Raw genomic sequence first — 26,110 nt, forward strand, 5'->3', positions numbered from 1 at the left:
GGTGCCTCTGTCTCCCACTGCCCAGCCCTGCTCCCAGTGGTGCCTCTGTCTCCCACTGCCCAGCCCTGCTCCCAGTGGTGCCTCTGTCTCCCACTGCCCAGCCCTGCTCCCAGTGGTGCCTCTGTCTCCCACTGCCCAGCCCTGCTCCCAGTGGTGCCTCTGTCTCCCACTGCCCAGCCCTGCTCCCAGTGGTGCCTCTGTCTCCCATTCCCCAGCCCTGCTCCCAGTGGTGCCTCTGTCTCCCACTGCCCAGCCCTGCTCCCAGTGGTGCCTCTGTCTCCCACTGCCCAGCCCTGCTCCCAGTGGTGCCTCTGTCTCCCACTGCCCAGCCCTGCTCCCAGTGGTGCCTCTGTCTCCCATTCCCCAGCCCTGCTCCCAGTGGTGCCTCTGTCTCCCACTGCCCAGCCCTGCTCCCAGTGGTGCCTCTGTCTCCCACTGCCCAGCCCTGCTCCCAGTGGTGCCTCTGTCTCCCATTCCCCAGCCCTGCTCCCAGTGGTGCCTCTGTCTCCCACTGCCCAGCCCTGCTCCCAGTGGTGCCTCTGTCTCCCATTGCCCAGCCCTGCTCCCAGTGGTGCCTCTGTCTCCCATTCCCCAGCCCTGCTCCCAGTGGTGCCTCTGTCTCCCATTGCCCAGCCCTGCTCCCAGTGGTGCCTCTGTCTCCCACTGCCCAGCCCTGCTCCCAGTGGTGCCTCTGTCTCCCATTCCCCAGCCCTGCTCCCAGTGGTGCCTCTGTCTCCCACTGCCCAGCCCTGCTCCCAGTGGTGCCTCTGTCTCCCACTGCCCAGCCCTGCTCCCAGTGGTGCCTCTGTCTCCCATTGCCCAGCCCTGCTCCCAGTGGTGCCTCTGTCTCCCATTCCCCAGCCCTGCTCCCAGTGGTGCCTCTGTCTCCCATTGCCCAGCCCTGCTCCCAGTGTTGCCTCTGTCTCCCATTCCCCAGCCCTGCTCCCAGTGTTGCCTCTGTCTCCCATTGCCCAGCCCTGCTCCCAGTGGTGCCTCTGTCTCCCATTGCCCAGCCCTGCTCCCAGTGTTGCCTCTGTCTCCCACTGCCCAGCCCTGCTCCCAGTGTTGCCTCTGTCTCCCATTCCCCAGCCCTGCTCCCAGTGGTGCCTCTGTCTCCCATTGCCCAGCCCTGCTCCCAGTGGTGCCTCTGTCTCCCATTCCCCAGCCCTGCTCCCAGTGTTGCCTCTGTCTCCCACTGCCCAGCCCTGCTCCCAGTGGTGCCTCTGTCTCCCACTGCCCAGCCCTGCTCCCAGTGGTGCCTCTGTCTCCCACTGCCCAGCCCTGCTCCCAGTGGTGCCTCTGTCTCCCACTGCCCAGCCCTGCTCCCAGTGGTGCCTCTGTCTCCCATTCCCCAGCCCTGCTCCCAGTGTTGCCTCTGTCTCCCACTGCCCAGCCCTGCTCCCAGTGGTGCCTCTGTCTCCCACTGCCCAGCCCTGCTCCCAGTGTTGCCTCTGTCTCCCACTGCCCAGCCCTGCTCCCAGTGGGGTTGTTGTTGCCTATATCCTATAGCTGATCAATCCTGGCGGCCTCGCTTCCATTGTCAATAATCCCAAAAACCAGCCCTGCTACTCCAGGTCCTGCTTCCCCAGAACCCCAGTGGGCCTATGTTGGGCAGAGTTTTGCTTTAATCAATGGTCCTCTTGGCCACCACTGCGGTGCTGATTGACCTTTCAGGTTCAATTCCTGTCCTGATTGACTGTTCGACCCGACAGGTCCTTCTCAATCTATGGCGCTATTGGACGCCTCTCACCCATTCTCCCACGCTATTGGCTGCCTCTCTCCCATTCTTCCACGCTATTGGCCTCTCACCCATTCTCCCATGCTATTGGCCGCCTCTCACCCATTCTCCCATGCTATTGGCCTCTCTCCCATTCTCCCATGCTATTGGCTGCCTCTCTCCCATTCTTCCACGCTATTGGCCTCTCACCCATTCTCCCACGCTATTGGCCGCCTCTCACCCATTCTCCCATGCTATTGGCCGCCTCTCACCCATTCTCCCTTGCTATTGGACGCCTCTCACCCATTCTCCCACGCTATTGGCTGCCTCTCTCCCATTCTCCCATGCTATTGGCCTCTCACCCATTCTCCCATGCTATTGGCCGCCTCTCACCCATTCTCCCTTGCTATTGGCCGCCTATCACCCATTCTCCCATGCTATTGGCCTCTCTCCCATTCTCCCATGCTATTGGCCTCTCACCCATTCTCCCATGCTATTGGCCGCCTCTCACCCATTCTCCCTTGCTATTGGCCGCCTATCACCCATTCTCCCATGCTATTGGCCTCTCTCCCATTCTCCAATGCTATTGGCCTCTCACCCATTCTCCCATGCTATTGGCCGCCTCTCACCCATTCTCCCTTGCTATTGGCCGCCTATCACCCATTCTCCCATGCTATTGGCCTCTCTCCCATTCTCCCATGCTATTGGCCTCTCACCTATTCTCCCACACTATTGGCCTCTCTCCCATTCTCCCACGCTATTGGCCTCTCACCTATTCTCCCATGCTATTGGCCGCCTCTCTCCCATTCTCCCACACTATTGGCCTCTCTCCCATTCTCCCATGCTATTGGCCTCTCACCCATTCTCCCACGCTATTGGCCGCCTCTCTCCCATTCTCCCACGCTATTGGCTGCCTCTCACCTATTAGAACCATAGAACCATAGAAAAGATACAGCACAGAAGGGGGCCATTCGGCCCATCGTGTCCGCGCCGGCTCGAAGAACAACGAGGTGCCCATTCTAATCCCACCTTCCAGTACCCGGTCCGTAGCCCTGCAGCTTACAGCAGGTCCAGGTACTTTTTAAAAGAGTTTAGGGTCCTTGCCTCTACCATCAATTCGGGCAGTGAATTCCATACACCCACCACCCTCTGGGTAAAGAAGTTTTTCCTCATGTCCCCTCTAATCCTTCCGCCAATCAGCTTAAATCTATGACCTCTAGTTCTTGAGCTCTCCGCTAGGGGAAACAGGTACTTCCTGTCTACTCTATCGAGGCCCCTCATAATTTTGTACACCTCAATCAAGTCTCCCCTCAGCCTCCTCTGCTCCAAGGACAACAACCCCAGCCTATCCAATCTCTCCTCGTAGCTGCAATTTTCAAGCCCTGGCAACATTCTTGTAAATCTTCTCTGCACTCTCTCCAGAGCAATTACGTCCTTCCTGTAATGTGGTGACCAGAACTGCACACAATACTCCAGCTGTGGCCTCACCAGCGTTTTATACAGTTCCATCATTACATCCCTGCTTTTGTATTCTATACCTCAGCTAATAACGGAGAGCATTCTGTATGCTTTCTTCACAACCTTATCTACCTGTACTGCCACCTTCAGGGACCTGTGCACATGCATTCCAAGGTCTCTCACTTCCTCTACCCCTCTCAATATATTCCCGTTTACTGCGTATTCCCTTTTACTGTTTGCCCTCCCTAAGTGCATTACCCCACACTTCTCCGGATTGAACTCCATTTGCCACTTTTCCGCCCACTCCACCAACCCATTGATATCGTCTTGGAGTCTACAGCTATCCTCTTCACTATCAACTACACGGCCAATTTTTGTGTCATCTGCAAATTTGCCAATCATGCCCCCTACATTCAAGTCCAAATCATTAATATATACCACAAACAGCAAGGGACCCAACACTGAGCCCTGTGGCACACCACTGGAAACGGATTTCCATTCGCAAAGACGCCTTATCTAATGGCTTGCTCCTACCCATTCTCCCAAGCTATTGGCCTGCTCCAAGCCATTCTTCCATCCTATTGGCCTCTCACCCATTCCCCCATGCTATTGGCTACCTCCCACCTATTCTCCCACGCTATTGGCCTGCTCCCACCCATTCCCCCATGCTATTGGCCACCTCCTACGCATTCTCCCACACTATTGGCCTGCTCCCACCCATTCGCCCCATGCTCTGCTGCCCGTCTACCCTATCAGCACTGTTGCTGTCTAGGGCTAGTGTAGGGTACTGCTCTGACACTCACTGAAGGCCTCTCAATGGCTCAGCCAGTCCTTTGATGGATCACCATTTGCATCTCTGGCCCCTGCACCATTAAACCTTGCTTTAGCCAAGATGTTTTCCATATGAAGCTAGATTGATGCTTTATATCTGATAATAAATAGCCTGCAGGTTTAGATTTTTTATCCAAAAAATGGGCTGCATTATTTATATGGAAATCACAGGGGAGAGTTTCTGCAGGGAGTCTTCCAATCTCCTGAGATTAATTGGTGGGCGATCTCAGTGTAAACCCTGGAGAAATGGTGCAAATGGCTGATTTTATTTATTGACACTGAATTTCCACGTTGCAGCCCTCCATCCAAACCTCCCCAGCCCTGGAAACCTACTGACCTGATGACCGTATTCAGTCTCGACCTCTCGTGTGTGACGATGGGAGGTATATTGAATATCTTATGTCCACACATTCTCCTCTCGATTTCTTTCCCGCTATAAATTCCCACGTCCACATTTAGAATGGAAAGTGTCTATGTAAACTTGTCACGCTGTAATTACACCCCCCCCCCCTGCCACTGGCAGGAGGGTGTAATTACAATGTGACACAGTAACAAAGGCAGTTCCCATTATAAATGTGAACGTAGGAATTTATAACGGATATCTAAAACTAAGGACAGAACATATTGCCATTCATTTCTGGAGAAAATGGTGTAAATGGCACTTACACTCTTTGTTCCGGGATTCCATGAATTTTCCACCCAAGTTACTGCGAACGGTCAGGAAATTCAGTCCCTAGGATCTTGAGATGGGGACTGAATAACGTCTGTGCGCCCTGGTCCAATCATCCCCCTGCTCTCTAGCCTCACTTCATCTGAAGGCGACCACCTGGTTTTGACTCCCTCTGCGCACCGTATATGTTACAAACTGTGAGTCGCTCCCAACGAAATGGCAGCTCGCCCTCAAAATAAGGGTGAGTTGGAAGGTTTGCCGGTGTGACCATCAGTCTGAGTAAATGTGACTTGCATAGTGAGAAGGCACTTACCTGCAGGCAGGATTCTATAAATTCATCAATAGTCACCACTCCATCTTTGTTTTTGTCCATTTTCTGTTGAAGGTACAGATTGATATTAAAGGTCGTTAGGAAGTGCCTCGTTAGGGATCACACAGGACGCAGCTCTCAGCGCTGTTCTGCTCCACGCATGAAGCAGCCACGGTGAGGTTTGAATTTTCAACTTTTGATTAACCGAAGCCTGTGAAATGCAACGAGGATGCTCGCCTGCTCATGTCCGGCTGACACAGGGACACTGTCGAGCCTTGGAGTGTGTACACCCAGCGACAGGGAGGACGAGGGAAGCAGGCGCATGGGACCACCAACCCCTCCGACCTCCCCTCACCACCCCCACTTGGAAATATATCTCCGTTCCTTCATCGTCGCTGGGTAAAAAGCCTGGAACTCCCTTCCTAACAGCACTGTGGGAGAACCGTCACCACACGGACTGCAGCGGTTCAAGAAGGCGGCTCACCACCACCTTCTCAAGGGGCAATTAGGGATGGGCAATAAATGCCGGCCTCGCCAGCGACGCCCATATTCCGAAGGACAGTTTGAAAGGAACTGAAGTGCCTGACTAGAAATGACCAACGTGCACACGAATAGTGCAGGTGAAGTACCCGAACCACAAGGCCACCCAATAGCTTGTAAATTGGGCATAAATCTGAGACAGTTTAACATGGGCACAGGGTAAAATGGGTCAGATCCTTCTACCCCCCCAGTCACCCTTACTCCCTCTGAGTAAGATTGTCAGTCTGGTAACAGCTAGTGTCAAATTTACAGACAGGTTTATACCGTGGGCCTGCTCCCCTCAGGGAGTTGCCCTGAGATTGTTCTGACTTCAGGAACCCTATCGTGGGCCAAAGTATCGAGACTCACCCCATCGGTCCGGGCTGGATCTGGCCACCCATTTCCTGTCAGGACTGCCTTAAAATCAATCAGTTGGCTCCCCCGATGCAGTGATTTCTGAAGCCACCGCTTAACTGAGCCAGTTAGATCAGCGAGGTCTGAGGTTCGATCCCCAGTCTGTGCGGAGTTAGCTGAACTCAGCCAGGGCAAGAGGTGAAGGAAGCAACATTTGGCCTCAGCATCTGCACTTGGCTAAGGAAAAGAAAGAACCTGCATTTCTATAGCACCTTTTACCAGGTCAGAACATCCCAAAGTGCTTCACAGCTAATGAAGTACTTCTGCGATATAGTCACTGTTGTAAAGGAGATGGAAAAATCAGTCCGGGTCGATGTTGCCGAGCGTAGACCAGAGACTCCCGCTGACAACTGATCACATCCAATGCCTCCCAGGATGGAATAGTCTGGCAGCCCCCACTGTCTGGACTTACTCAGGAAGAACGGCTATTTGTGCAGGGCCTCACATGGAGAATGTGGCTGCACTGACCAAGTCACTGAGTGACCCACCTCATACCCACTGGGTCCACATCGGCCGAGACCAGAAAATATTTCCATCTCCCATCGGCGTGAACCGAATTCAAACCCAGGTCCCCAGGGTGAAAGGCACAAACCTCTCAGCCGCTGCTCCCACTCGGGCCCTTTCAAGGAGAGATTTTGACCCTGACGAGTTCTGAAAGCTCTTACCTGAAAAAAGACATCAACGTGATGCCTGGGAGCGTCGTCCTTGAGCACGGGGTAGGTGTACTTCCCCATCATGTCGTAGATAGCTTTCACAATGTCAGTCATCTCCTGCAGGTTCAGGAACACAAACAGTTCACAGCCCGCCTCCCACAGGGCCGTACCACCCTCCACCCCCCCCTCGCAGGGCCGTACCACCCTCCACCCCCCCTCGCAGGGCCGTACCACCCTCCACCCCACCCTCGCAGGGCCGTACCACCCTCCACCCCCCCCACACAGGGCCGTACCACCCTCCACCCCCCCCTCGCAGGGCCGTACCACCCTCCACCCCCCCTCGCAGGGCCGTACCACCCTCCACCCCACCCTCGCAGGGCCGTACCACCCTCCACCCCCCCCACACAGGGCCGTACCACCCTCCACCCCCCCCCACACAGGGCCGTACCACCCTCCACCCCCCCCCACACAGGGCCGTACCACCCTCCACCCCCCCACACACAGGGCCGTACCACCCTCCACCCCCCCCTCGCAGGGCCGTACCACCCTCCACCCCACCCTCGCAGGGCCGTACCACCCTCCACCCCCCCCCACACAGGGCCGTACCACCCTCCACCCCCCCCTCGCAGGGCCGTACCACCCTCCACCCCCCCACACACAGGGCCGTACCACCCTCCACCCCCCCCTCGCAGGGCCGTACCACCCTCCACCCCCCCACACACAGGGCCGTACCACCCTCCACCCCCCCCCACACAGGGCCGTACCACCCTCCACCCCCACACACACAGGGCCGTACCACCCTCCACCCCCCCCCACACAGGGCCGTACCACCCTCCACCCCCCCCACACAGGGCCGTACCACCCTCCACCACCCCCCACACAGGGCCGTACCACCCTCCACCCACCCTCGCAGGGCCGTACCACCCTCCACCCCCCCCCCACACAGGGCCGTACCACCCTCCACCCCCCCCCACACAGGGCCGTACCACCCTCCACCCCCCCCTCGCAGGGCCGTACCACCCTCCACCCCCCCCCCACACAGGGCCGTACCACCCTCCACCCCCCCACACACAGGGCCGTACCACCCTCCACCCCCCCACACAGGGCCGTACCACCTTCCACCCCCCCCCTGGCAGGGCCGTACCACCCTCCACCCCCCCCTCGCAGGGCCGTACCACCCTCCACCCCCCCCCACACAGGGCCGTACCACCCTCCACCCCCCCACACAGGGCCGTACCACCTTCCACCCCCCCCGGCAGGGCCGTACCACCCTCCACCCCCCCCTCGCAGGGCCGTACCACCCTCCACCCCCCCCACACAGGGCCGTAACACCCTCCACCCCCCCCTCGCAGGGCCGTACCACCCTCCACCCCCCCCCACACAGGGCCGTACCACCCTCCACCACCCCCACACAGGGCCGTACCACCCTCCACCACCCCCCCCCCACACAGGGCCGTACCACCCTCCACCCCCCCCCACACAAGGCCGTACCACCCTCCACCACCCCCCCCCCACACAGGGCCGTACCACCCTCCACCCCCCCCCACACAGGGCCGTACCACCCTCCACCCCCCCCCCACACAGGGCCGTACCACCCTCCACCACCCCCCCCCCACACAGGGCCGTACCACCCTCCACCCCCCCACACAGGGCCGTACCACCCTCCACCCCCCCACACAGGGCCGTACCACCCTCCACCCCCCCACACACAGGGCCGTACCACCCTCCACCCCCCCACACACAGGGCCGTACCACCCTCCACCCCCCCCCCACACAGGGCCGTACCACCCTCCACCCCCCCACACACAGGGCCGTACCACCCTCCACCCCCCCCCCACACAGGGCCGTACCACCCTCCACCCCCCCCCCACACAGGGCCGTACCACCCTCCACCCCCCCCCACACAGGGCCGTACCACCCTCCACCCCCCCCACACACAGGGCCGTACCACCCTCCACCCCCCCCCCACAGGGCCGTACCACCCTCCACCCCCCCCCCACAGGGCCGTACCACCCTCCACCCCCCCCCTCGCAGGGCCGTACCACCCTCCACCCCCCCCCACAGGGCCGTACCACCCTCCACCCCCCCCCCTCGCAGGGCCGTACCACCCTCCACCCCCCCCGCACAGGGCTGCACCACCCTCCACGCCCCCACACAGGGCCGTACCACCCCTCCAGCCCCCACACAGGGCCGTACCACCCTCCACCCCCCCCCACACAGGGCCGTACCACCCTCCACGCCCCCCACACAGGGCCGTACCACCCTCCACCCCCCCACACAGGGCCGTACCACCCTCCACCCCCCCCCTCGCAGGGCCGTACCACCCTCCACCCCCCCCCTCGCAGGGCCGTACCACCCTCCACCCCCCCACACAGGGCCGTACCACCCTCAACCCCCCACACACAGGGCCGTACCACCCTCCACCCCCCCCCACCCGCAGGGCCGTACCACCCTCCACCCCCCCCCTCGCAGGGCCGTACCACCCTCCACCCCCCCCCACACAAGGCCGTAACCACCCTCCACCACCCCCCCCCCCACACAGGGCCGTACCACCCTCCACCCCCCCCCCACACAGGGCCGTACCACCCTCCACCCCCCCCCCACACAGGGCCGTACCACCCTCCACCACCCCCCCCCCACACAGGGCCGTACCACCCTCCACCCCCCCACACACAGGGCCGTACCACCCTCCACCCCCCCCACACACAGGGCCGTACCACCCTCCACCCCCCCCCCACACAGGGCCGTACCACCCTCCACCCCCCCACCTCGCAGGGCCGTACCACCCTCCACCCCCCCCCCACACAGGGCCGTACGCCCTCCACCCCCCCACACAGGGCCGTACCACCCTCCACCCCCCCCCACACAGGGGCGTACCACCCTCCACCCCCCCCCCACACAGGGCCGTACCACCCTCCACCCCCCCCCCACACAGGGCCGTACCACCCTCCACCCCCCCACACAGGGCCGTACCACCCTCCACCCCCCCCCACACAGGGCCGTACCACCCTCCACCCCCCCCCACACACAGGGCCGTACCACCCTCCACCCCCCCCCCACAGGGCCGTACCACCCTCCACCCCCCCCCACAGGGCCGTACCACCCTCCACCCCCCCCCCTCGCAGGGCCGTACCACCCTCCACCCCCCCCCACAGGGCCGTACCACCCTCCACCCCCCCCCTCGCAGGGCCGTACCACCCTCCACCCCCCCGCACAGGGCTGCACCACCCTCCACGCCCCCACACAGGGCCGTACCACCCTCCAGCCCCCACACAGGGCCGTACCACCCTCCACCCCCCCCCACACAGGGCCGTACCACCCTCCACGCCCCCACACAGGGCCGTACCACCCTCCACCCCCCCACACAGGGCCGTACCACCCTCCACCCCCCCCTCGCAGGGCCGTACCACCCTCCACCCCCCCCCTCGCAGGGCCGTACCACCCTCCACCCCCCCACACAGGGCCGTACCACCCTCAACCCCCCCACACACAGGGCCGTACCACCCTCCACCCCCCCCACCGCAGGGCCGTACCACCCTCCACCCCCCCCCTCGCAGGGCCGTACCACCCTCCATCCCCCCCCCCCACAGAGGGCCGTACCACCCTCCACCCCCCCCCCCACACAGGGCCGTACCACCCTCCACCCCCCCACACACAGGGCCGTACCACCCTCCACCCCCCCCACCGCAGGGCCGTACCAACCTCCACCCCCCCCCTCGCAGGGCCGTACCACCCTCCACCCCCCCCCCACACAGGGCCGTACCACCCTCCACCCCCCACACACACAGGGCCGTACCACCCTCCACCCCCCCCCCACACAGGGCCGTACCACCCTCCACCCCCCCCCCCACACAGGGCCGTACAACCCTCCACCCCCCCGTCGCAGGGCCGTACCACCCTCCACCCCCCCCACACAGGGCCGTACCACCCTCCACCCCCCCCTCGCAGGGCCGTACCACCCTCCACCCCCCCCCACACAGGGCCGTACCACCCTCCACCCCCCCACACACAGGGCCGTACCACCCTCCACCCCCCCACACACAGGGCCGTACCACCCTCCACCCCCCCACACACAGGGCCGTACCACCCTCCACCCCCCCCCCACAGGGCCGTACCACCCTCCACCCCCCCACACACAGGGCCGTACCACCCTCCACCCCCCCCTCGCAGGGCCGTACCACCCTCCACCCCCCCACACACAGGGCCGTACCACCCTCCACCCCCCCCCCACAGGGCCGTACCACCCTCCACCCCCCCACACACAGGGCCGTACCACCCTCCACCCCCCCCCCACACAGGGCCGTACCACCCTCCACCCCCCCCCCACACAGGGCCGTACCACCCTCCACCCCCCCCCCCCACACAGGGCCGTACCACCCTCCACCCCCCCCTCGCAGGGCCGTACCACCCTTCACCCCCCCCACACACAGGGCCGTACCACCCTCCACCCCCCCCCACACAGGGCCGTACCACCCTCCACCCCCCCCCCCCACACAGGGCCGTACCACCCTCCACCCCCCCCCCACACAGGGCCGTACCACCCTCCACACCCCCCCCACACAGGGCCGTACCACCCTCCACCCCCCCCCCCCCCACACAGGGCCGTACCACCCTCCACCCCCCCCCACACAGGGCCGTACCACCCTCCACACAGGGCCGTACCACCCTCCACCCCCCCCCCACACAGGGCCGTACCACCCTCCACCCCCCCCCCCCCACACAGGGCCGTACCACCCTCCACCCCCCCCCACACAGGGCCGTACCACCCTCCACCCCCCCCACACAGGGCCGTACCACCCTCCACCCCCTCACACAGGGCCGTACCACCCTCCACCCCCCCGCACAGGGCCGTACCACACTCCACCCCCCCACACAGGGCCGTACCACCCTCCACACAGGGCCGTACCACCCTCCACCCCCCCCCACACAGGGCCGTACCACCCTCCACCCCCCCCCCACAGGGCCGTACCACCCTCCAACCCCCCCTCGCAGGGCCGTACCACCCTCCACCCCCCCCCCACAGGGCCGTACCACCCTCCACCCCCCCCCCCCACACAGGGCCGTACCAACCTCCACCCCCCCACACACAGGGCCGTACCACCCTCCACCCACCCCCAACACAGGGCCGTACCACCCTCCACCCCCCCCCACACAGGGCCGTACCACCCTCCACCCCCCCCACACACAGGGCCGTACCACCCTCCACCCCCCCCACACACAGGGCCGTACCACCCTCCACCCACCCCCAACACAGGGCCGTACCACCCTCCACCCCCCCCCCACAGGGCCGTACCACCCTCCACCCCCCCCCCCCACACAGGGCCGTACCAACCTCCACCCCCCCCACACACAGGGCCGTACCACCCTCCACACCCCCACACACAGGGCCGTACCACCCTCCACCCCCCCCCACACAGGGCCGTACCACCCTCCACCCCCCCCCCACACGCAGGGCCGTACCACCCTCCACCCCCCCCCCACACAGGGCCGTACCACCCTCCACCCCCCCCCACACAGGGCCGTACCACCCTCCACCCCCCCCCCACACAGGGCCGTACCACCCTCCACCCCCCCCCACACAGGGCCGTACCACCCTCCACCCCCCCCCCACACAGGGCCGTACCACCCTCCACCCCACACACACAGGGCCGTACCACCCTCCACCCCCCCCACAGGGTCGTACCACCCTCCACCCCCCCCTCGCAGGGCCGTACCACCCTCCACCCCCCCACACACAGGGCCGTACCACCCTCCACCCACCCCTCGCAGGGCCGTACCACCCTCCACCCCCCCACACAGGGCCGTACCACCCTCCACCCCCCCCTCGCAGGGCCGTACCACCCTCCACCCCCCCCTCGCAGGGCCGTACCACCCTCCACCCCCCCACACACAGGGCCGTACCACCCTCCACCCCCCCCCACACAGGGCCGTACCACCCTCCACCCCCCCCCCCCACACAGGGCCGTACCACCCTCCACCCCCCCCCACACAGGGCCGTACCACCCTCCACCCCCCCCCACACAGGGCCGTACCACCCTCCACCCCCCCCCCACACAGGGCCGTACCACCCTCCACCCCCCCCCCACACAGGGCCGTACCACCCTCCACCCCCCCACACACAGGGCCGTACCACCCTCCACCCCCCCCACACAGGGCCGTACCACCCTCCACCCCCCCACACACAGGGCCGTACCACCCTCCACCCCCCCACACACAGGGCCGTACCACCCTCCACCCCCCCACACAGGGCCGTACCACCCTCCACCCCCCCCCCACACAGGGCCGTACCACCCTCCACCCCCCCCCCACACAGGGCCGTACCACCCTCCACCCCCCCCCACACAGGGCCGTACCACCCTCCACCCCCCCCACACACAGGGCCGTACCACCCTCCACCCCCGCCACACAGGGCCGTACCACCCTCCACCCCCCCTCGCAGGGCCGTACCACCCTCCACCCCCCCCCACACAGGGCCGTACCACCCTCCACCCCCGCCACACAGGGCCGTACCACCCTCCACCCCCCCTCGCAGGGCCGTACCACCCTCCACCCCCCCTCGCAGGGCCGTACCACCCTCCACCCCCCCTCGCAGGGCCGTACCACCCTCCACCCCCCCACACACAGGGCCGTACCACCCTCCACCCCCCCCCCACACAGGGCCGTACCACCCTCCACCCCCCCCCACACAGGGCCGTACCACCCTCCACCCCCCCCACACACAGGGCCGTACCACCCTCCACCCCCGCCACACAGGGCCGTACCACCCTCCACCCCCCCTCGCAGGGCCGTACCACCCTCCACCCCCCCCCACACAGGGCCGTACCACCCTCCACCCCCGCCACACAGGGCCGTACCACCCTCCACCCCCCCTCGCAGGGCCGTACCACCCTCCACCCCCCCTCGCAGGGCCGTACCACCCTCCACCCCCCCTCGCAGGGCCGTACCACCCTCCACCCCCCCACACACAGGGCCGTACCACCCTCCACCCCCCCCCACACAGGGCCGTACCACCCTCCACCCCCCCACACACAGGGCCGTACCACACTCCAACCCCCCCCACACAGGGCCGTACCACCCTCCACCCCCCCACACACGGGGCCGTACCACCCTCCACCCCCCCACACACAGGGCCGTACCACCCTCCACCCCCCCACACACAGGGCCGTACCACCCTCCACCCCCCCTCGCAGGGCCGTACCACCCTCCACCCCCCCACACACAGGGCCGTACCACCCTCCACCCCCCCCCCCACAGGGCCGTACCACCCTCCACCCCCCCCCTCGCAGGGCCGTACCACCCTCCACCCTCCCACACACACAGGGCCGTACCACCCTCCACCCTCCCACACACACAGGGCCGTACCACCCTCCACCCCCCCCTCGCAGGGCCGTACCACCCTCCACCCCCCCACACACAGGGCCGTACCGCCCTCCACCCCCCCCCACACAGGGCCGTACCACCCTCCACCCCCCCCCACACAGGGCCGTACCACCCTCCACCCACCCACACACAGGGCCGTACCACCCTCCACCCCCCCACACAGGTCCGTACCACCCTCCACCCCCCCCCACACAGGGCCGTACCACCCTCCACCCCCCCACACAGGGCCGTACCACCCTCCACCCCCCCCCCACACAGGGCCGTACCACCCTCCACCCCCCCCCACACAGGGCCGTACCACCCTCCACCCCCCCCACACAGGGCCGTACCACCCTCCACCCCCGCCACACAGGGCCGTACCACCCTCCACCCCCCCTCGCAGGGCCGTACCACCCTCCACCCCCCCCCACACAGGGCCGTACCACCCTCCACCCCCCCCCACACAGGGCCGTACCACCCTCCACCCCCCCCACACAGGGCCGTACCACACTCCAACCCCCCCCACACAGGGCCGTACTACCCTCCACCCCCCCACACACAGGGCCGGACCACCCTCCACCCCCCCCCACACAGGGCCGTACCACCCTCCACCCCCCCCCACACAGGGCCGTACCACCCTCCACCCCCCCACACAGGGCCGTACCACCCTCCACCCCCCCACACAGGGCCGTACCACCCTCCACCCCCCCACACACAGGGCCGTACCACCCTCCACCCCCCCACACAGGGCCGTACCATCCTCCACCCCCCCACACAGGGCCGTACCACCCTCCACCCCCCCACACAGGGCCGTACCACCCTCCACCCCCCCACACAGGGCCGTACCACCCTCCACACCCCCACACAGGGCCGTACCACCCCCCTCACACAGGGCCGTACCACCCTCCACCCCCCCATACAGGGCCGTACCACCCTCCACCCCCCTCACACAGGGCCGTACCACCCTCCACCCCCCCATACAGGGCCGTACCACCCCTCCTCACATAGGGGCTTTCCACCCACCCGTTTTTGTTTGGTTATTAAAGGATCTGGAACAAAGGCGGGTAAATGGAGGTCAGCCATGTTCTAATTAAATGGCAAAACAGGCTCATAAGTAATAGTTACCAGTGATCTCACATCATATCCCCATAGTTACCAGTGATCTCACATCATATCCCCATAGTTACCAGTGATCTCACATCATAGCCCCCGGTTACCAGTGATCTCACATCATATCCCCATAGTTACCAGTGATCCCACATCATATCCCCATAGTTACCAGTGATCCCACATCATATCCCCATAGTTACCAGTGATCCCACATCATATCCCCATAGTTACCAGTGATCCCACATCATATCCCCATAGTTACCAGTGATCCCACATCATATCCCCATAGTTACCAGTGATCCCTCATCATATCCCCATAGTCACCAGTGATCCCACATCATATCCCCATAGTTACCAGTGATCCCATATCATATTCCCTGGTTACGGGGATATGATATGGGATAAGGAAATGGCAGATAAATTAAACAAATACTGTGCGTCTGACTTCATGGAAGAAGACACAAAAAACCTCCCAGAGATACTACAGAATCAAGGGTCTGGTGAGAATGAGCAACTGAAGGAAATTCGTATTAGTAAAAAAAAAGTACTAGAGAAATTAATGGGACTGAATGTCAATAAATCCCAAGGACCTGATGATCTACATCCCAGGGATTTGGAAGAGGTGGCTATGGAGATAGTGGATGCATTGGTTGTGATCTTCCAAAATTCTATAGATTCTGGAATGGTTCCTGCAGATTGGAGGGTAGCAAATATAACCCCACTATTTAAGAAAGGAGGGAGAGAGAAAACAGGGAATTACAGACCCATTAGCCTGACATCAGTAGTAGGGAAAATGCTAGAATCTATTATAAAGGATGTGATAACAGGACACTTGGAAAATAATAATAGGATTTGGCAGCATCAACATGGGTTTATGAAAGGGAAATCATGTTTGACAAACCTATTGGAGTTCTTTGAGGATGTAACTAGTAGAATAGATAAGGGGGAGCCAGTGGATGTGGTGTATTTGGATTTTCAGAAGGCTTTCAATAAGGTCCACACAGGAGGTTGATGAACAAAGTTAGAGCACATGGAATTGGGGGTAATATACTGGCATGGATTGAGAATTGGTTAACAGACAGAGAACAGAGAGTAGGAATAAACGGGTCTTTTTCAAGTTGGCAGACTGTGACTAGTGGGGTACCGCAGGGATCGGTGCTTGGGCCCCAGTTATTCACAATCTATATCAATCATTTGGATGAGGAGACCAAATGTAATATTTCCAAGTTTGCTGATGACACAAAACTAGGTGGGAATGTGAGTTGTGAGGAGGATGCAAAGAGGCTTCAAGGGGATATAGACCGGCTAAGTGAGTGGGCAGGAACATGACAGATGAAATATAAGGTGGAAAAATGTGAAGTTATCCACGTTGGTAGGAAAAACAGAAATGTAGAGTATTTTTTAAATGGTGAGAGATTGGGAAATGTTGATGTTCAAAGGGACCTGGGTGTCCTTGTACATGGGTCACTGAAAGCAAACATGCAGGTGCAGCAAGCAATTAGGAAGGCAAATGGTATGTTGGCCTTTATTACAAGAGGATTTGAGTACAGGAATAAAGATGTCTTACTGCAATTATATAGGGCCTTGGTGAGACCGCACCTGGAGTATTGTGTACAATTTTGGTCTCCTTAACTAAGAAAGGATATACTTGCCATAGAGGGAGTGCAACGAAGGTTCACCAGACCGATTCCTGGGATGGTGGGATTGTCGTATGAGGAGAGATTGAGTAGACTAGGCCTGTATTCTCTAGAGTTTAGAAGAATGATCTCATTGAAACATACAAAATTCTTACAGGGCTTGACAGGGTAGATGCACGTAGGATGTTTCCCCTGGCTGGGGAGTCTAGAACCGGCGGTCATAATAAGGGATAAACCATTTAGGACTGAGATGAGGAGAAATTTCTTCACTCAGAGGGTGGTGAATCTTTGGAATTCTCTACCCCAGAGGGCTGTGGAAGCTCAGTCATTGAGAACATTCAAGACTGAGATCGATAGATTTCTAGATATTAAAGGCATCAAGTCATCATGGGGATGGTGCAGGAAACTGGCGTTGAGTAGAAGATCAGCCATGATCTTGTTGAATGGTGGAGCAGGCTCGAGGGGCCGTATGGCCTACTCCTGCTTCTGTTTCTTATGTTCTTATGTTCTTACCAGTGATCCCACATCATATCCCCACAGTTACCAGTGATCCCAAATCATATTCCCATGGTTACCAGTGATCCCACATCATATCCCCACAGTTACCAGTGATCCCAAATCATATCCCCATAGTTACAGTGATCCCACATCATATCCCCACAGTTACCAGTGATCCCACATCATATCCCCATAGTTACAGTGATCCCACATCATATCCCCATAGTTACAGTGATCCCACATCATATCCCCATAGTTACCATTGATCCCAAATCATATCCCCATAGTTACCAGTGATCCCAAATCATATCCCCATAGTTACAGTGATCCCACATCATATCCCCATAGTTACCAGTGATCCCACATCATATCGCCATAGTTACCAGTGATCCCATATTATATCCCCATAGTTACCAGTGATCCCACACCATATGCCCATAGTTACCTATGATCCCACACCATATGCCCATAGTTACCTGTGATCATTCATCATATCCCCATAGTTATCAGTGACGACAAACAATAGCCCCATATTTAGCAGTGACCACACATCATATCCCCATGGATACCAGTGATCCCACATCATATCCCCATAGTTACCAATGGCCACACACCATACCACATTAGTTATCTGTGATCATTCAGCATATCCCCATAGTTACCAAAAGATACACAACATAATCCAAGGGTTACCAATAATCACTCAAATGCACTAACCATCCCACTGAAGCCAATCCCACGAGTATACAAATGCACCCATTGAAAACCAGCCAAGTGGCAAACTAACTCTCCCATCGAAACCCATCCCTTTAGTTCACTAACTCTCCCATTGATGCCCATCCGTCTAGTACACTAACTCTCCCATTGAAACCCACCCTCTAGTACACTAACTCTCACATTGAAACCCATCCCTCTAGTACACTAACTCTCACATTGAAACCCATCCCTCTAGTACACTTACTCTCACATCGAAAACCATCCCTCTAGTACACTAACTCTCCCATCGAAACCCTTCCCTCTAGTACACTAACTCTCCCATTGAAACCCATCCCTCTAGTACACTAAATCTCCCATTGAAACCCCTCTCTCAAGTACACTAACTCTCCCATTGAAACCCATCCCTCTAGTACACTAACTCTCCCATTGAAACCCATCCCTCTAGTACACTAACTCTCCCATAAAAACCCATCCCTCTAGTACACTAAATCTCCCATTGAAACCCCTCTCTCAAGTACACTAACTCTCCCATTGAAACCCATCCCTCTAGTACACTAACTCTCCCATTGAAACCCATCCCTCTAGTACACTAACTCTCCCATCGAAACCCATCCCTCTAGTACACTAACTCTCCCATCGAAACCCATCCCTCTAGTACACTAACTCTCCCATTGAAACCCATCCCTCTAGTACACTAACTCTCCCATTGAAACCCATCCCTCTAGTACACTAACTCTCCCATAAAAACCCATCCCTCTAGTACACTAACTCTCCCATAAAAACCCATCCCTCTAGTACACTAACTCTCCCATTGAAACCCATCCCTCTAGTACACTAACTCTCCCATAAAAACCCATCCTTCTAGTACACTAACTCTCACATAAAAACCCATCCCTCAAGTACACTAACTCTCCCATCGAAACCCATCCCTCTAGTACACTAACTCTCCCATAAAAACCCATCCCTCTAGTACACTAACTCTCCCATTGAAACCCATCCCTCTAGTACACTAACTCTCCCATTGAAACCCATCCCTCTAGTACACTAACTCTCCCATTGAAACCCATCCCTCTAGTACACTAACTCTCCCATAAAAACCCATCCCTCTAGTACACTAACTCTCCCATAAAAACCCATCCCTCTAGTACACTAACTCTCCCATTGAAACCCATCCCTCTAGTACACTAACTCTCCCATAAAAACCCATCCCTCTAGTACACTAACTCTCACATAAAAACCCATCCCTCAAGTACACTAACTCTCCCATTGAAACCCATCCCTCTAGTACACTAACTCTCCCATTGAAACCCATCCCTCTAGTACACTAACTCTCCCATAAAAACCCATCCCTCGAGTACACTAACTCTCCCATTGAAACCCATCCCTCTACTACACTAACTCTCCCATACAAACCCATCCCTCGAGTACACTAACTCTCCCATTGAAACCCATCCCTCTAGTACACTAACTCTCCCATCAAAACCCATCCCTCTAGTACACTAACTCTCCCATCGAAACCCATCCCTCTAGTACACTAACTCTCCCATTGAAACCCATCCCTCTAGTACACTAACTCTCCCATTGATACCCATCCCTCTAGTACACTAACTCTCCCATAGAAATCCATCCCTCTAGTACACTAACTCTCCCATTGAAACCCATCCCTCTAGTACACTAACTCTCCCATTGAAACCCATCCCTCTAGTACACTAAATCTCCCATTGAAACCCCTCTCTCAAGTACACTAACTCTCCCATTGAAACCCATCACTCTAGTACACTAACTCTCCCATCGAAACCCATCCCTCTAGTACACTAACTCTCCCATCGAAACCCATCCCTCTAGTACACTAACTCTCCCATCAAAACCCATCCCTCTAGTACACTAACTCTCCCATCGAAACCCATCCCTCTAGTACACTAACTCTCCCATCAAAACCCATCCCTCTAGTACACTAACTCTCCCATTGAAACCCATCCCTCTAGTACACTAACTCTCCCATCGAAACCCATCCCTCTAGTACACTAACTCTCACATTGAAACCCATCCCTCTAGTACACTAACTCTCCCATTGAAACCCATCCCTCTAGTATCCTAACTCTCCCATCGAAACCCATCCCTCTAGTACACTAACTCTCCCATTGAAACCCATCCCTCTAGTACACTAACTCTCCCATCGAAACCCATCCCTCTAGTACACTAACTCTCCCATCGAAACCCATCCCTCTAGTACACTAACTCTCCCATCGAAACCCATCCCTCTAGTACACTAACTCTCCCATTGAAACCCATCCCTCTAGTACACTAACTCTCCCATCGAAACCCATCCCTCTAGTACACTAACTCTCACATCGAAACCCATCCCTCTAGTACACTAACTCTCCCATCGAAACCCATCCCTCTAGTACACTAACTCTCCCATCAAAACCCATCCCTCTAGTACACTAACTCTCCCATTGAAACCCATCCCTCTAGTACACTAACTCTCCCATCGAAACCCATCCCTCTAGTACACTAACTCTCACATTGAAACCCATCCCTCTAGTACACTAACTCTCCCATTGAAACCCATCCCTCTAGTACACTAACTCTCCCATCGAAACCCATCCCTCTAGTACACTAACTCTCACATCGAAACCCATCCCTCTAGTACACTAACTCTCCCATAAAAACCCATCCCTCTAGTACACTAACTCTCCCATTGAAACCCATCCCTCTAGTACACTAACTCTCCCATTGAAACCCATCCCTCTAGTACACTAACTCTCCCATTGAAACCCATCCCTCCAGTATCCTAACTCTCCCATCGAAACCCATCCCTCTAGTACACTAACTCTCCCATTGAAACCCATCTCTCTAGTACACTAACTCTCCCATCGAAACCCATCCCTCTAGTACACTAACTCTCCCATCGAAACCCATCCCTCTAGTACACTAACTCTCCCATCAAAACCCATCCCTCTAGTACACTAACTTTCCCATCGAAACCCATCCCTCTAGTACACTAAATCTCCCATTGAAACCCATCTCTCTAGTACACTAACTCTCCCATTGAAACCCATCTCTCTAGTACACTAACTCTCCCATTGAAACCCATCCCTCTCGTACACTAACTCTCCCATTGAAACCCATCTCTCTAGTACACTAACTCTCCCATCGAAACCCATCCCTCTAGTACACTAACTCTCCCATCGAAACCCATCCCTCTAGTACACTAACTCTCCCATCAAAACCCATCCCTCTAGTACACTAACTCTCCCATCAAAACCCATCCCTCGAGTACACTAACTCTCCCATCAAAACCCATCCCTCTAGTACACTAACTCTCCCATCGAAACCCATCCCTCTAGTACACTAACTCTCCCATCAAAACCCATCCCTCTAGTACACTAACTCTCCCATCAAAACCCATCCCTCCAGTACACTAACTCTCCCATTGAAACCCATCCCTCTAGTACACTAACCTTCCCATTGAATCCCATCCCTCTAGTACACTAACTCTCCCATCGAAACCCATCCCTCTAGTACACTAACTCTCCCATCGAAACCCATCCCTCTAGTACACTAACTCTCCCATTGAAACCCATCCCTCTAGTACACTAACTCTCCCATTGAAACCCATCCCTCTAGTACACTAACTCTCCCATAAAAACCCATCCCTCTAGTACACTAACTCTCCCATAAAAACCCATCCCTCTAGTACACTAACTCTCCCATTGAAACCCATCCCTCTAGTACACTAACTCTCCCATAAAAACCCATCCTTCTAGTACACTAACTCTCACATAAAAACCCATCCCTCAAGTACACTAACTCTCCCATCGAAACCCATCCCTCTAGTACACTAACTCTCCCATAAAAACCCATCCCTCTAGTACACTAACTCTCCCATTGAAACCCATCCCTCTAGTACACTAACTCTCCCATTGAAACCCATCCCTCTAGTACACTAACTCTCCCATTGAAACCCATCCCTCTAGTACACTAACTCTCCCATAAAAACCCATCCCTCTAGTACACTAACTCTCCCATAAAAACCCATCCCTCTAGTACACTAACTCTCCCATTGAAACCCATCCCTCTAGTACACTAACTCTCCCATAAAAACCCATCCCTCTAGTACACTAACTCTCACATAAAAACCCATCCCTCAAGTACACTAACTCTCCCATTGAAACCCATCCCTCTAGTACACTAACTCTCCCATTGAAACCCATCCCTCTAGTACACTAACTCTCCCATAAAAACCCATCCCTCGAGTACACTAACTCTCCCATTGAAACCCATCCCTCTACTACACTAACTCTCCCATAAAAACCCATCCCTCGAGTACACTAACTCTCCCATTGAAACCCATCCCTCTAGTACACTAACTCTCCCATCAAAACCCATCCCTCTAGTACACTAACTCTCCCATCGAAACCCATCCCTCTAGTACACTAACTCTCCCATTGAAACCCATCCCTCTAGTACACTAACTCTCCCATTGATACCCATCCCTCTAGTACACTAACTCTCCCATAGAAATCCATCCCTCTAGTACACTAACTCTCCCATTGAAACCCATCCCTCTAGTACACTAACTCTCCCATTGAAACCCATCCCTCTAGTACACTAAATCTCCCATTGAAACCCCTCTCTCAAGTACACTAACTCTCCCATTGAAACCCATCCCTCTAGTACACTAACTCTCCCATCGAAACCCATCCCTCTAGTACACTAACTCTCCCATCGAAACCCATCCCTCTAGTACACTAACTCTCCCATCGAAACCCATCCCTCTAGTACACTAACTCTCCCATCGAAATCCATCCCTCTAGTACACTAACTCTCCCATTGAAACCCATCCCTCTAGTACACTAACTCTCCCATCGAAACCCATCCCTCTAGTACACTAACTCTCCCATTGAAACCCATCCCTCTAGTACACTAACTCTCCCATCGAAACCCATCCCTCTAGTACACTAACTCTCCCATCGAAACCCATCCCTCTAGTACACTAACTCTCCCATCGAAACCCATCCCTCTAGTACACTAACTCTCCCATCGAAACCCATCCCTCTAGTACACTAACTCTCCCATCGAAATCCATCCCTCTAGTACACTAACTCTCCCATTGAAACCCATCCCTCTAGTACACTAACCTTCCCATTGAATCCCATCCCACTCGTACACTAATCGTCCTATAGAAGTCAGTCTCATTACGCAGCATCACAACTGCTCCAAACATCCCTCCAGAAAGTTAGCTCTCACTTATTAATGCTGAATTCACTAAAGGTTACTTACCTCTTTATTGATATATCCATCCTTATTAATATCATACAGGTTAAATGTCCATCTTAGCTTCTCATGTACGGATCCCCTCAGCAACACTGAAAGAGCCATCGCAAAGTCCTGAAATTACATCGAGAGCACAGAATGAAATATCTCCCCTGAACCTTGGCCCTGCTAATATACACATCGATCGATCAAATTGCAATTTGTGCAATTAGCCTCAGGTCCCCCGGGAAAGGGAGAGAACAAAAAAAAATCAGTTTGCTCTCCGGCCCTTGTTCACTACCAGCAAACTCTGTTGGGAACTGATTTTATATGGTCATCGAGTGAGGCCAGGACTCTGGGTCCCAGAGTGAGTACAGGTTGGGGCAGGTTACTGACTCCAACAGTATGAGGGAGCTGGATTAACATCAGTAGAGATACAGTCAGTATCACTGCACCCCCAGACCCCAGCTCCCCGTGTTACTGACTGTATTTCTACCGATGTTAATCCAGCCCACTAAACACTAACACACAGTAACACAACCCCCCAGCTCCCCGTGTTACTGACTGTATCTCAACTGATGTTAATCCAGCTCCCTCACACTGTTGGGAGAGTTAGTGTACTGAAGGGATGGGTTTCAATGGGAGAGTTAGTGTACCAGAGAGATGGGTTACGATGGGAGAGTTAGTGTACTAGAGGGATGGGTTTCAATAGGAGAGTTAGTGTACTAGAGAGAGGGGTTTCAATGGGAGATTTAATGTACGAGAGAGATGGGTTTCAATGGGAGAGTTAGTGTACTAGAGGAATGGGTTTCAATGGGAGAGTTAGTGTACTAGAGGGATGGGTTTCGATGGGAGAGTTAGTGCACGAGAGGGATGGGTTTCGATGTGAGAGTTAGTGTACTAGAGGGATGGGTTTCGATGGGAGAGTTAGTGTACTAGAGGGATGGGTTTCAATGGGAGAGTTAGTGTACTAGAGGGATGGGTTTCGATGGGAGAGTTAGTGCACGAGAGGGATGGGTTTTGATGGGAGAGTTAGTGTACTAGAGGGATGGGTTTTGATGGGAGAGTTAGTGTACTAGAGGGATGGGTTTCGATGGGAGAGTTAGTGCACGAGAGGGATGGGTTTTGATGGGAGAGTTAGTGTACTAGAGGGATGGGTTTTGATGGGAGAGTTAGTGCACTAGAGGGATGGGTTTCAATGGGAGAGTTAGTGCACTAGAGGGATGGGTTTCAATGGGAGAGTTAGTGTACTAGAGGGATGGGTTTTGATGGGAGAGTTAGTGTACTAGAGGGATGGGTTTCGATGGGAGAGTTAGTGCACGAGAGGGATGGGTTTTGATGGGAGAGTTAGTGTACTAGAGGGATGGGTTTTGATGGGAGAGTTAGTGTACTAGAGGGATGGGTTTCGATGGGAGAGTTAGTGCACGAGAGGGATGGGTTTTGATGGGAGAGTTAGTGTACTAGAGGGATGGGTTTTGATGGGAGAGTTAGTGTACTAGAGGGATGGGTTTCGATGGGAGAGTTAGTGCACGAGAGGGATGGGTTTTGATGGGAGAGTTAGTGCACTAGAGGGATGGGTTTCGATGGGAGAGTTAGTGTACTTGAGGGATGGGTTTCAATGGGAGAGTTAGGATACTAGAGGGATGGGTTTCTACCGAAGTTAATCGAGCCCACTAAACTCTAACACACAGTAACACAACCCCCCAGATCCCCTTGTTACTGACTGTATCTCGACTGATGTTAACCCAGCTCCCTCACACTGTTGGGGTCAGTAATTTGTCCAAACCTCTACACGTTCTGGGATCCAGAGTTTAAAAATAAATATCACACAACAATTTATTCAGAAAGAACACAAAAGATTGGCATTGACAGATCAGGCGCAGATTTTCATTATTCACAGGCTGGTTTAACTGGAACAAGAGTTACCTCGAATTTGATGGATCCATTGTGCGCGCTGTCGAATGCATTAAAGAGGTAATGAGCGTACATACTGGCATCTGGAAAAGTAGAGAAGAGAAAAATAATAACTCACTACAGCCTGTAACTTTTTTCATTATTCATTCATGGGATGTGGGCATCACTGGCAGGGCCGGCATTTATTGCCCATCCCTAATTGCCCTTGAGAAGGTGGTGGTGAGCCGCCTTCTTGAACAACTGAGTGGCTTGCGAGGCCATTTCAGAGAGCAATTAAAAATCGACCACATTGCTGTGAGTCTGGAGTTACATAAAGGCCAGGCCGGGTAAGGACGGCAGGTTTCCTTCCCTAAAGGACATCAATGAACCCGATGGGTTTTTATGATAATCCGGTAGTTTCATGGCTAGCATTACTGATACTAGTTTTTTAAAATCAGACTTTTTTATTTAATTAATTGAATTTAAATTCCCCAGCTGCTGTGGTAGGATTTGAACTCATGACTCTGGATTATTAGCCGAGTAATAGGACCACTATGCGACCGTAACCTGACTGCTCACTATTGCAACTCGCCACAGCCAGTAAATGCTCTCTATAATAACTCACGACAGCCTGTAATTGCACCCTATAATAACTCATTAGAATCTGCAACTGCTCTCTATAATAACTCATTACAGTCTGTAATTGCTCCCTATAATAACTCACTACAGTCTGTAACTGCTCTCTATAATAACTCATTTCAGTCTGTAACTGCTCTCTGTAATAATTGACCGTAGTCGATAATTGCTCCCTAAAAGACATTACAGTCTGCAGCTATTCCCTATAATAACTCACTACAGTCTGTAACTGCTCCCAACAATAACTCACTACAGTCTGTAACTGCTCTCTATAATAACTCACTACAGTCTGTAACTGCTCTCTATAATAACTCACTACAGTCTGTCACTGCTCTCTATAATAACTCACTACAGTCTGGAACTGCTCTCTATAATAACTCACTACAGTCTGTAACTGCTCCCTATAATAACTCACTACAGTCTGTAACT

General features: G+C 56.4%; 1 protein-coding gene across 1 annotated transcript in view; it reads right to left on the reverse strand.

Annotated features, from left to right (window-relative positions):
* Window positions 1–1,503: 1,503 nt before the first annotated feature.
* LOC137332237 (A-type potassium channel modulatory protein KCNIP1-like) overlaps window positions 1,504–26,110 on the reverse strand; it is a 199,500-nt gene continuing 174,893 nt past the window's right edge. Inside the window, exons 4-8 of the mRNA XM_067995929.1 lie at window positions 25,079–25,149; window positions 23,180–23,287; window positions 6,585–6,689; window positions 4,990–5,052; window positions 1,504–1,602 (exon numbers count right to left, since the gene is read on the reverse strand). Of these exons, the coding sequence (XP_067852030.1) occupies window positions 1,504–1,602; window positions 4,990–5,052; window positions 6,585–6,689; window positions 23,180–23,287; window positions 25,079–25,149 (446 nt within the window). The remainder of the gene's footprint in view (window positions 1,603–4,989; window positions 5,053–6,584; window positions 6,690–23,179; window positions 23,288–25,078; window positions 25,150–26,110) is intronic.

The sequence above is a fragment of the Heptranchias perlo genome, chromosome 14 (assembly GCF_035084215.1).
Source record: "Heptranchias perlo isolate sHepPer1 chromosome 14, sHepPer1.hap1, whole genome shotgun sequence".
NCBI classification, from domain to species: domain Eukaryota; kingdom Metazoa; phylum Chordata; class Chondrichthyes; order Hexanchiformes; family Hexanchidae; genus Heptranchias; species Heptranchias perlo.